At 52.3% G+C, this 12,990-nt stretch overlaps 1 protein-coding gene across 1 annotated transcript in view; it reads right to left on the bottom strand.

Annotated features, from left to right (window-relative positions):
- PTCD3 (pentatricopeptide repeat domain 3) overlaps positions 1-12,990 on the bottom strand; it is a 160,769-nt gene that overhangs the window by 29,705 nt on the left and 118,074 nt on the right. Inside the window, exons 16-17 of the mRNA XM_075346792.1 lie at positions 2,758-2,786; positions 870-976 (exon numbers count right to left, since the gene is read on the bottom strand). Of these exons, the coding sequence (XP_075202907.1) occupies positions 870-976; positions 2,758-2,786 (136 nt within the window). The remainder of the gene's footprint in view (positions 1-869; positions 977-2,757; positions 2,787-12,990) is intronic.

The following is a 12,990-nucleotide window of genomic DNA, read 5'->3' on the forward strand; positions in this document are numbered from 1 at the left end:
ATGCTTTCGTTTCTTACTAACACACATTGTATATGCATATTATACATATATATATATATATATATATATATCAGTAATTTTCCTTAATGCAAAATATTAGCACATGTAATTCAAAGATGGCACCTGCATCGTGGACAACGCCTAAGGTGATAAGGAGATTGAAAACACCCAAAGTTTGGAACAACCAATCCAGTAGAGACTATGCAAGTTGCTACACGCCCTGAGCCCGACCTGCGATATTTGATTGGACTATATATTTTGTCTACACCCTTTTCTTATCTAGAACTATAAAGTTTTCTGAACAATAAATTGAGACGGCGTCTGTCATGGAGAAGGTTCATAACTGACTCGTAGTCCGTTATTTTATTCTCGAAGTGCACACATGACATTATAATCTGAACACGGCAGTCAGACCTTAAGAGACCCATTTTAGTCTCAACTCAACACAAGCTGTCATATAGGGATTCCTGCAATGGTTTCTGCAGAGACTGATGCCCAAGGGGCACACACACTAGTACAAGCTCCCTGCCGAACGGGAACAGTCTGATTCCTGACAGGGGAGACGGAACTGAATGTGGTCATATATAAAGGGTGAGGAGTAAAACCCCACTGGCCGTGACAAGTCTCCATGCATTTCCTAAGCAAAAAGTTTTCCAGGAGCCTGGTCTAGTGATGTCCTAACCAGGACCATGTGAACCTCCTCTCATCTCTGACACTTGCCCTGATTAGTACGCACAGCGCAATGCCATCGTAACTGCGGTGACAGTGGTGGTCATGGACCACTCATGTGGCTTCTGGCCATGGTTCCTGCAAATCTTTTGCTCCAATTCTGATAAGCATAAATCAGGGGTTGTTCCCCAAATACTCACTAGTAGGCGAATTCCTGGGAAGGTTTTCCCAACAGTCTCCAATTATCCCCAGTGTTCATCAGTTTGTGGAGTTCATAAGCCAAGTCCAAATCCTTTGCTTCCAGACACTGCAGACAAGAGAAGGTTTATACAGCGAGAACTAGCACAAGCTTTACCCCTAGACATGCCCCTTCTTTCTAATTAGGGGGAATTCTAGAGATTTTTTTTCATTCTGTTTGTCAAATTGGTCAAAAATAAATAGATGTTACTTTAACAATTTTTACCCCGTCTAAGTATTGTCTGATCACTTGTACAACAAAACATTAATATTGTAGTATATGGTACAAGCCTATGAAATCCAGCCAATGTCAAAGCCATGGGGAAGTCAGTTGCGGAAGATTTCCTGGAAAAATGCTGCCGTCCCCCATTGACTTCCATTATACTCGGGTACTCTAGTCGCACCCATCCGAACAGTAACTGCTCGTTAGGATTACTGAGCACCCGAGCATGGTAGTGTTCGCTCATCACTAGTTACCAGTACTGAGCACCCGAGCATGGTAGTGCTCACTCATCACTAGTTACGAGTACTGAGCACCCGAGCATGATAGTGCCCGCTCATCACTAGTTACCAGTACTGAGCACCCGAGTATGGTAGTGCTCACTCATCACTAGTTACCAGTACTGAGCACCCGAGCATAGTAGTGCTCACTCATCACTAGTTACCAGTACTGAGCACCCGAGCATGGTAGTGCCCGCTCATCACTAGTTACCAGTACTGAGCACCCGAGCATGGTAGTGCCCGCTCATCACTAGTTACCAGTACTGAGCCCCCGAGCATGGTAGTGCCTGCTCATCACTAGTTACCAGTACTGAGCCCCCGAGCATGGTAGTGCCCGCTCATCACTAGTTACCAGTACTGAGCACCAGAGCATGGTAGTGCTCACTCATCACTAGTTACCAGTACTGAGCCCCCGAGCATGGTAGTGCCCGCTCATCACTAGTTACCAGTACTGAGCACCCGAGCATGGTAGTGCTCACTCATCACTAGTTACCAGTACTGAGCCCCCGAGCATGGTAGTGCCCGCTCATCACTAGTTACCAGTACTGAGCACCCGAGAATGATAGTGCTCACTCATCACTAGTTACCAGTACTGAGCCCCCGAGCATGGTAGTGCCCGCTCATCACTAGTTACCAGTACTGAGCACCCGAGAATGGTAGTGCCCGCTCACCACTAGTTACCAGTACTGAGCACCCGAGCATGGTAGTGCCCGCTCACCACTAGTTACCAGTACTGAGCACCCGAGCATGGTAGTGCCCGCTCACCACTAGTTACCAGTACTGAGCACCCGAGAATGGTAGTGCCCGCTCACCACTAGTTACCAGTACTGAGCACCCGAGCATGGTAGTGCCCGCTCACCACTAGTTACCAGTACTGAGCACCCGAGCATGGTAGTGCCCGCTCATCACTATTAAAAAGTAATGATCAGAGTTAACTTTGATCATTGATATTCGAGGCAGGTGCCAGCTGTATGAAAACAGCCAGCACCCTCTAACCCGCTAACCCCTCTTCATGTACAGTACATCATAGCTCGGAGATAGGTGTATGTACACGTTACAAGTTATTAATGAGGATCATATGGATAACATCTTCCAGGGTTAGACTGCTGGCCAGAAAGAGGGTCCCATGTCCTCTTGTTGGAATGGAGCGATGGTTGAGCATCAGTGCCTCTACATCCGGCTGCTGTAGTCGGCCATCTGTGACAATCTTTGATTAGAGCAATGGAGCCCATGCTCACCCATTGCTCTATTTAAACAGGGGACACAGGACCCCTTAATAACCACTGCATATGTGATAACATGTTGTAACCAAAACACCCTCAAACTCTCCCATGGAAAAGAATTACTTACCACTCTCATGGCTTCACCGAAAAAGAGCGCTAATAAAAACAATAGATAATAGCAAATTAGATATCAGATTAATAAAACACTTTATAAACAAGGCTCTGGACTAACAGGACAGGGTAAGGTTGTATTGCTGCAGGAGTGTGGGGCAGAACATGCTACAATGCGCTACTAGAAAATTAAAATGTTATCCTGCTCTTAAAGCCGTATGTACATCGTTAAAGCCTTTTCCTTTAAATTTAGACGTTTGTGGCTTAGGAAGAAGAGGATTACAGTATAAACACAAAGTGGTCATCTGTCACAGATACCGAGGCTGCCACATCGGTCAGGTCACAGGTAAGCACTACAGAGACAAACAGCGCAGAGGCTGCTGTGATCACAGGTCTTTATTAGCTGTTGAGTTTCCTCTGCAGACAGGAGGCTAATCAGTCTCTGTTTAACTAACATGTCATCAGATTTTTACAAGTCAAACAACATATATTATTAAATAGATCTTAGAACGGACGAGGCTGGTGAACTTAAGGCCCCGTCACACGCTACGATATATCTAACGATATGTCGTCGGGGTCACGGAATTTGTGACGCACATCCGGCATCGTTTGACATATCGTAGCGTGTAACACCACCGAACGACTGTGAACGAGCAAAAGAAGGGAATTTTGTTTACTTACCGTAAATTCCTTTTCTTCTAGCTCCTATTGGGAGACCCAGACAATTGGGTGTATAGCTTCTGCCTCCGGAGGCCACACAAAGTATTACACTTTAAAAAGTGTAACCCCTCCCCTTCTGCCTATACACCCCCCCGTGCATCACGGGCTCCTCAGTTTTGGTGCAAAAGCAGGAAGGAGGAAACTTATAAATTGGTCTAAGGTAAATTCAATCCGAAGGATGTTCGGAGAACTGAAAACCATGAACCAAAAGAACAATTCAACATGAACAACATGTGTACACAAAAGAACAACCAGCCCGAAGGGAACAGGGGCGGGTGCTGGGTCTCCCAATAGGAGCTAGAAGAAAAGGAATTTACGGTAAGTAAACAAAATTCCCTTCTTCTTTGTCGCTCCATTGGGAGACCCAGACAATTGGGACGTCCAAAAGCAGTCCCTGGGTGGGTAAAAGAATACCCCGATAAAAAGAGCCGACAACGGCCCTCCTCTTACAGGTGGGCAACCGCCGCCTGAAGGACCTGCCTACCTAGACTGGCATCCGCCGAAGCATAGGTATGCACTTGATAGTGTTTCGTGAAAGTGTGCAGACTAGACCAGGTAGCTGCCTGACACACCTGCTGAGCCGTAGCCTGGTGCCGCAATGCCCAGGACGCACCCACGGCTCTGGTAGAATGGGCTTTCAGCCCTGAAGGAATCGGAAGCCCAGAAGAACGGTAGGCTTCAAAAATCGGTTCCTTGATCCACCGAGCCAAAGTTGACTTGGAAGCCTGCGACCCCTTACGCTGGCCAGCGACAAGGACAAAGAGTGCATCAGAACGGCGCAGTGGCGCCGTGCAAGACACGTAGATCCGGAGTGCTCTCACTAGATCTAACAAATGCAAATCCTTTTCACATTGGTGAATTGGATGAGGGCAAAATGAAGGTAAGGAGATATCCTGATTGAGATGAAAAGGGGACACTACCTTGGGGAGAAAGTCCGGGACCGGACGCAGAACCACCTTATCCTGGTGAAATACCAGGAAGGGGGCTTTGCATGACAGCGCTGCAAGCTCTGACACTCTTCGGAGTGACGTAACTGCCACTAGAATGCCACCTTCTGCGAAAGACGTGATAGAGAGACATCCCGCAGCGGCTCAAAAGGTGGTTTCTGAAGAGCCCGTAGAACCCTGTTAAGATCCCAGGGTTCCAGCGGCCGCTTGTAAGGTGGGACTATGTGGCAAACTCCCTGCAGGAACGTGCGGACCTGCGGAAGCCTGGCTAGACGCTTTTGAAAAAACACGGAAAGCGCCGATACTTGTCCCTTGAGAGAGCCGAGAGACAAACCCTTGTCCATTCCGGATTGAAGGAAGGAAAGAAACGTGGGTAAGGCAAACGGCCAGGGGGTAAACCCCTTATCAGAGCACCAGGCTAAGAAGATCCTCCAAGCTCTGTGATAGATCTTGGCTGACGTTGGTTTCCTGGCCTGTCTCATAGTGGCAATGACATCTGGAGATATCCCTGAGGACGCTAGGAGCCAGGACTCAATGGCCACACAGTCAGGTTGAGGGCCGCAGAATTCAGATGGAAAAATGGCCCTTGAGACAGCAAGTCTGGTCGGTCTGGGAGCACCCACGGTTGACCCACCGTGAGGTGCCACAGGTCCGGGTACCACGACCTCCTCGGCCAGTCTGGAGCGACGAGAATGGCGCGGCGGCAGTCGGACCTGATCTTGCGCAACACTCTGGGCAGCAATGCCAGAGGAGGGAATACATAAGGCAGTCGAAACTGCGACCAATCCTGAACTAAGGCGTCCGCCGCCAGAGCTCTGTGATCCTGAGACCGTGCCATGAATGCCGGGACTTTGTTGTTGTGCCGAGATGCCATGAGATCGAGGTCCGGCGTTCCCCAGCGGCAACAGATCTCTTGAAACACGTCCGGGTGAAGAGACCATTCCCCTGCGTCCATGCCCTGGCGACTGAGAAAGTCTGCTTCCCAGTTTTCTACGCCCGGGATGTGAACCGCGGAGATGGTGGAGGCTGTGGCCTCCGCCCACAGCAGAATCCGCCGAACTTCTTGGAAGGCTTGACGACTGCGAGTGCCGCCCTGGTGGTTGATGTACGCGACCGCCGTGGCGTTGTCCGACTGTATGCGGATCTGCCTGCCCTCCAGCCACCGATGGAACGCTTTTAGGGCTAGATACACTGCCCTTATCTCCAGAACATTGATCTGAAGGGAGGACTCCGTCGGAGTCCAGGTTCCCTGAGCCTTGTGGTGGAGAAAAACCGCTCCCCACCCTGACAGACTCGCGTCCGTCGTGACCACAGCCCAGGATGGGGGCAGGAAAGATTTTCCCTTCGACAGGGAAGTGGGAAGAAGCCACCACTGAAGAGAGGTCTTGGCTGCCAGAGAAAGAGAGACGTTCCTGTCTAAGGACGTCGACCTCTTGTCCCATTTGCGGAGAATGTCCCATTGGAGTGGACGCAGATGAAACTGCGCAAAGGGAACTGCCTCCATTGCTGCCACCATCTTCCCCAGGAAGTGCATGAGGCGCCTCAAGGGGTGTGACTGGGCCCGAAGGAGAGATTGCACCCGTGTTTGCAGCGAACGCTGTTTGTCCAGCGGTAGCTTGACTATCGCTGAGAGAGTATGAAACTCCATCCCGAGGTAAGTCAGTGATTGGGTCGGAGTCAATTTTGACTTTGGGAAATTGATGATCCACCCGAACCTCTGGAGAGTCTCCAGAGCCACGGTCAGACTGTGTTGACATGCCACCCGGGAGGGTGCCTTGACTAGGAGATCGTCTAAGTACGGGATCACCGAGTGGCCCTGAGAGTGTAGGACTGCCACAACGGATGCCATGACCTTGGTGAATACCCGTGGGGCTGTCGCCAGGCCGAAAGGCAGTGCCACAAACTGAAGGTGTTCGCCCCCGATGGCGAAACGCAGGAAGCGTTGATGCTCTGGAGCGATCGGCACATGGAGATAGGCATCCCTGATGTCGATTGACGCTAGGAAGTCCCCTTGGGACATCGAAGCGATGACAGATCGGAGGGATTCCATGCGAAACCGCCTGGTTCTCACATGTCTGTTGAGCAATTTGAGGTCCAAAACGGGACGGAATGAACCGTCCTTTTTTGGTACCACGAACAGGTTGGAGTAAAAACCGCGACCCCGTTCCTGAAGGGGAACGGGGATCACAACTCCTTCTGTCTTCAGAGTGTTCTGGGAAACCTAAACTGGTGCTTCTCCTGCTGTGCGGCCGACTCCTCTATAGGTGGAGTTGGGGGAGAAAGATCTAGCACCTGGTTGATGGACGCTATAAGGTCATTTACTGTGGCGTCCCCTTCAGGTGTATCAAGATTGAGAGCAACGTCAGGGTCAGAGTCCTGGGCTGCGACCTCCGCCTCATCCTCTAGAGAGTCCTCAAGCTGAGACCCCGAACAGCGTGATGAAGTCGGGGAAGATTCTAATCGAGCCCGCTTAGCCGGTCTGGGACTACGGTCCGTGCCGGAGTCCTCCACGTAATAACTAGAGGCCACCCCAGGCGCACGCTTCGTCGCAGAACGAGAGGGGCCTGGGGGCGATCCCGCAGTGCCTGGGGCCTGTGTAAGGGCCGGTCTGGACTGCAAGGCTTCTAGTATTTTAGCAGACCATTTGTCCATAGACTGAGCCATGGATTGTGACAGTGACTCAGAGAGTTTCTCAGCTAAAACTGCAAACTCTGTCCCTGCCACCTGGACAGGGGAAACCGGCGGTTCTACCTGGGCCGAGGGTCCCACCAGTGCCCCAGGCTCCGGCTGAGCGAGTGCCACAGGGCCCGAGCATTGCTCACAGTGAGGGTAGGTGGAACCTGCAGGTAGCATAGCCGCACAAGAGGTACAGGTTGCAAAATAACCCTGTGTCTTGGCACCCTTGCTCCTTGTGAACGACATGCTGTTGTCTCCCAGGAGAGTGATCACTGAGGGATATATAGCCACAAGCTAACAGTACAGCCGAACCGAGAAAAAGTATACAAATATAATATATATATATACAGTTCGGCACTCTATGGGGCCCAGCACCGGGTGATCGGTGTGGCTTACCGACCGCTCAAGCGGTGTGTGGCCCCCAGATTCCCTGCCTCGGGTCTCCCAGAGATGCAGCCAGAAGTCCTCCACCGGCAGAATGTGCTTAAAACATGGCTGTCGGCGTTCACAGGGGAGGAGGGAGCCGTGGGCGTAACTACAAAAGTGCGGGAATCTGGCCCCAGAGTGATTAGTGAGGGGGGCGGAGGACAGCTACGTGTGCTCCAGCCCTCACTGTCGGCGTCAGACCGACCGTCCCGCCCTTCCCCCTGACTGGCAGGCCCGGGGGCGGGAGTTTAATACACTAGGCCGCAAAAGCCGGGGACTAAAGTTAAAACCGCGGCCGGCAAGCAGGCGCGGTCGGCGCGGTAGTCCCGGTCTCATACCAACACCGCAGGCGCTGCAGCGTCTGAGGCCAAGGTGCTCCATGCACCGTCCCCAAGGGGACACAGAGTACCTGTAGATGCAGGGCCCTGTCCCTGATGATACTCAGTCTCCTGTCCGTCAGAATCCCACAGGGGCTGCGGAGGGAGCCCGGTCCCAGTGCCCTGGATGACCGGATAGGATCCCACTTCTCCCAGAGCCCCTAAGGGATGGGGAAGGAAAACGGCATGTGGCTCCAGCCTGTGTACCCGCAATGGGTACCTCAACCTTAACAACACCGCCGACTTAGTGGGGTGAGAAGGGAGCATGCCGGGAGCCCTGTTAGAGGCCCTCTTTTCTTCCATCCGATACAATCAGCAGCTGCTGCTGACTAAAATGGGAGCTTGAGTGAATGTGTGCCTCCTTCAACACAAAGCATAAAACTGAGGAGCCCGTGATGCACGGGGGGGTGTATAGGCAGAGGGGAGGGGTTACACTTTTTAAAGTGTAATACTTTGTGTGGCCTCCGGAGGCAGAAGCTATACACCCAATTGTCTGGGTCTCCCAATGGAGCGACAAAGAAAAGTAGATTTTGGGTACTCACCGTAAAGAAGGGAATTTTGTTTACTTACCGTAAATTCCTTTTCTTCTAGCTCCTATTGGGAGACCCAGACAATTGGGTGTATAGCTTCTGCCTCCGGAGGCCACACAAAGTATTACACTTTAAAAAGTGTAACCCCTCCCCTCTGCTATACACCCTCCCGTGCATCACGGGCTCATCAGTTTTGGTGCCAAAGCAGGAAGGAGGAAACTTATAAATTGGTCTAAGGTAAATTCAATCCGAAGGATGTTCGGAGAACTGAAACCATGAACCAAAAGAACAATTCAACATGAACAACATGTGTACACAAAAGAACAACAGCCCGAAGGGAACAGGGGCGGGTGCTGGGTCTCCCAATAGGAGCTAGAAGAAAAGGAATTTACGGTAAGTAAACAAAATTCCCTTCTTCTTTGTCGCTCCATTGGGAGACCCAGACAATTGGGATGTCCAAAAGCAATCCCTGGGTGGGTAAAAGAATACCTCGATAAAAAGAGCCGAAAAAACGGCCCCCTCTTACAGGTGGGCAACTGCCCCCTGAAGGAGTCGCCTACCTAGGCTGGCATCTGCCGAATCATCGGCATGCACCTGATAGTGTTTCGTGAAAGTGTGCAGACTCGACCAGGTAGCCGCCTGACACACCTGCCGAGCCGTAGCCTGGTGTCGCAATGCCCAGGACACCGACGGCTCTGGTAGAATGGGCCTTCAGCCCTGCAGGAATCGGAAGCCTAAAAGAACGGTAGGCTTCAAGAATCAGTTCCTTGATCCACCGAGCCAAGGTTGACTTGAAAACCTGAAATCCCTTACTCTGGCCCGCGATCAGGACAAGAGCGCATCAGACCGGCGCAGGGGCGCCGTGCGAGAATGTAGAGCCGGAGTGCTCTCACCAGATCTAATAAATGCAAATCCTTTTCACAATGGTGAACTGGATGCGGACCCAAAGAGGGTAAGACGATATCCTGATTGAGATGAAACGGGGATACCTTAGGGAGAAAGTCCGGGACCGGACGTAGAACCACCCTATCCTGGTGAAACACCAGGAAGGGGGCTTTGCATGACAGCGCTGCTAGCTGAGACACTCTTCTGAGTGATGTGACTGCCACTAGGAAGGCCACCCTTTGCGAAAGGCGAGATAGAGAGATCCCGCATCGGCTCGAAAAGTGGCTTCTGAAGAGTCGTCAGCACCCTGTTAAGATCCGAGGGTGTTAACGGACGCTTGTAAGGTGGGACCGGAAAGCGCCGATACTTGTCCCTTGAGAGAGCCGAGAGACAAGCCCTTGTCCATTCCGGATTGAAGGAAAGAAAGAAAAGTGGGCAAGGCAAACGACCAGGGAGTAAAACCCTGATCAGAGCACCAGGATAAGAAGATCCTCCAAGTCCTGTGATAGATCTTGGCGGACGTTGGTTTCCTGGCCTGTCTCATGGCAATGACATCTGGAGATATCCCTGATGACGCTAGGAGCCAGGACTCAATGGCCACACAGTCAGGTTTAGAGCCGCAGAATTCAGAAGGAAATATGGCCCTTGAGGCAGCAAGTCTGGTCGGTCTGGGAGTGTCCACGGTTGACCCACCGTGAGGTGCCACAGATACGGGTACCACGATCACCTCGGCCAGTCTGGAGCGACGAGGAAGGCGCGGCGACAGTCTGACCTGATCTTGCGTAACACTCTGGGCAGTAGTGCCAGAGGAGGAAATACATAAGGCAGTCGAAACTGCGACCAGTCGTGAACTAGCGCGTCTGCCGCCAGAGCTCTGTGATCCTTGGACCGAGCCATGAATGCCGGGACTTTGTTGTTGTGCCGAGACGCCATTAGATCGACGTCCGGCGTTCCCCAGCGGCAACAGATCTCTAGAAACACGTCCGGGTGAAGAGACCATTCCCCTGCGTCCATGCCCTGGCGACTGAGAAAATCTGCTTCCCAGTTTTCTACGCCCGGGATGTGAACTGCGGAGATGGTGGAGGCCGTGGCTTCCGCCCACAGCCGAATCCGCCGAACTGCTCGGAGGGCTTGACGACTGCATGTGCCGCCCTGGTGGTTGATGTACGCAACCGCCGTGGCGTTGTCCGACTGAATTCGGATCTGCCTGCCCTCCAGCCACCGCTGGAACACCGTTAGGGCTAGATCCACTGCCCTTATCTCCAGAACATTGATCTGAAGGGAGGACTCTGTCGGAGTCCAGGTTCCCTGAGCCGAGTGGTGGAGGAAGACCGCTCCCCACCCTGACAGACTCGCGTCCGTCGTGACCACAGCCCCGGCTGGGGGCCGGAAGGATTTTTCCTTTGCCCAGGAAGTGGAAAAAAAAAAAAACACCACTGAAGAGAGGTTTTGCTGCAAGGGAAAGAGAGACGTTCTTGTCTAGGGACGTCGACCTCCTGTCCCATTTGCGGTGTCCGATAGAATCGGACGCAGACGAAACTGCGCAAGGGAACTGCCTCCCTTGCTGCCACCATCTTCCTTAGAAAGTGCATGAGGCGCCTCAAGGGGTGACTGGGCCCGAAGGAGAGATTGCACCCCTGTCTGTAGTGAACGCTGACTATGCAGCGGAAGCTTCACTATCGCTGAGAGAGTATGAAACTCCATCCCGAGGAAAGTCAGTGATTGGGTCGGTGTCAGTTTTGACCTTGGAAATTTGATGATCCACCCGAACCCCTGGAGAGTCTCCAGAGCAATGGTCAGGTTGTGTTGACATGCCACCCAGGAGGGTGTCTTGACTAGAAGATCGTCTAGGTAAGTGATCACCGAGCGGCCCTGAGAGTGTAGGACCGCCACCACTGCTGCCATGACCTTGGTGAAGACCCGTGGGGCTGTCGCCAGGCCGAATGGCAGTGCCACGAACTGAAGGTGTTCGTCCCTGATGGCGAAACGCAGAAAGCGTTGAAGCTCGGGTGCGATCGGCACATGGAGATAAGCATCCTTGATGTCAATTGATGCTAGGAAGTCTCCTTGTGACATCGAGGCTTCAGAGTGTTCACCGCCTGAAAAAGTGCATCGGCTCGCTCGGGGGGGCGGAGATGTTTTGAAGAAACGAGTCGGAGGACGAGAGCAGAGCTCTATCCTGTAACCGTGAGACAGAATGTCTCTCACCCATCGGTCTTGGACATGTGGCCACCAGGCGTCGCAAAAGCGGGAGAGCCTGCCACCGACCGAGGACGCGGTCTTGGTGAGGCCGAAGTCATGAGGAAGCCGCCTTGTGACTTAGACCGCCATGCAGAAGAGTTCCTCTAGCCCTCCTCTGACCTGTTGGACGTGGAGGAACGGAACTTTGCTGAGGACCGAAATGACCGAAACCTTTGGACTGGGGCAAGGACGAGACCTTTCCCTTGGACTGTCTAGTAACTTCATCCAATTGCTCGCCAAACAAACGGTCGCCAGAAAATGGCAAACCGGTTAAGAACTTCTTGGAAGCAGAGCCTGACTTCCATTCACGTAGCCACATGGCCCTGCAGACTGCCACCGAATTGGTGGATGCTACCGCTGTACGGCTCGCAGAGTCCAGGAACGGCGTTCATGGCGTAGAACGAAAAAAAGCTACGCCTGAGAAGAGAAGGCCACAACCTGCGGGGCAGAGGTATGTGCAACCGCAATAATCTCAGCCAGAGAAGCTGAGATAGCTTGGAGTGCCCTCACGGCTGCGAAGGCTGGAGCAAAAGATGCGACTATGGCTTCATAGATGGATTTCATCATAAGCTTTATTTGCCTGTCAGTGGCATTCGTGAGAGATGGACATCTGCCACTAATACTACGGATCTAGCCGCCAGCCTAGAGACTGGAGGATCCACCCTGTGACACTGAGCCCAACCCTTAACAACGTCAGGGGGGAAAGGGTAACGTGTGTCAATAAGGCGCTTAGTAAGCGCTTGTCCGTAAAGTTCTGTGCTTCTGGACGGCCCCTCTGGAGTTAGAGTGATCGAAACACGCACTCCTGATGAAGTCGGGGAAGGTTCCCAGCGGGCCCGCTTAGCCTATCAGAGGCCCCGGTCCGTGACGGAGTTCTCACCGTGGGATCTGGGCGTTACCCCAGGAGCCCCTTGTTGTACCGACCCAGAGGGACCCTGGAGCGATGAACTCACAGCTCCCTGGCCCTGTGTTATCGGTCTGGACTGCAAAGCTTCCAGTATCTTAGCAGACCCTCTGTCCATAGAGTCCTGGAATGAGAAAGCTACTCAGAGATTTGCTGATTCCAACATGCAAACTCTGTCCCTGTCATCTGTGCAGTGGAAACCGGCGGTACCACCTGGCCGAGGGTCCCACCAGTGCCGGAGGCTCCGGCTGAGTGAGTGCCCTCGGGGCCAAGCATTGTACACAATGAAAGTATGTGGAACCTGCCTGTAATATAGCCGCACAAGAGGTAGAGGTTGTAAAATAAGCCAGTGCCTTGGCACCCTTACTCTTTAAGAGCAGACAATAGCATGTCGTCCGCAGAGTAATCAGTGAGGGTATACAGCCAAAAGCAAATAATGCTGCCGAACAGTGAGATCATATACCATATAAATAAACATATATATATACACTGCGGCACCAAGGGGGGTCAGCACCTGAAAACTGGTGCCCCACAGTGCTCAGT

Source organism: Anomaloglossus baeobatrachus, chromosome 1, assembly GCF_048569485.1.
Source record: "Anomaloglossus baeobatrachus isolate aAnoBae1 chromosome 1, aAnoBae1.hap1, whole genome shotgun sequence".
Classification (NCBI taxonomy): domain Eukaryota; kingdom Metazoa; phylum Chordata; class Amphibia; order Anura; family Aromobatidae; genus Anomaloglossus; species Anomaloglossus baeobatrachus.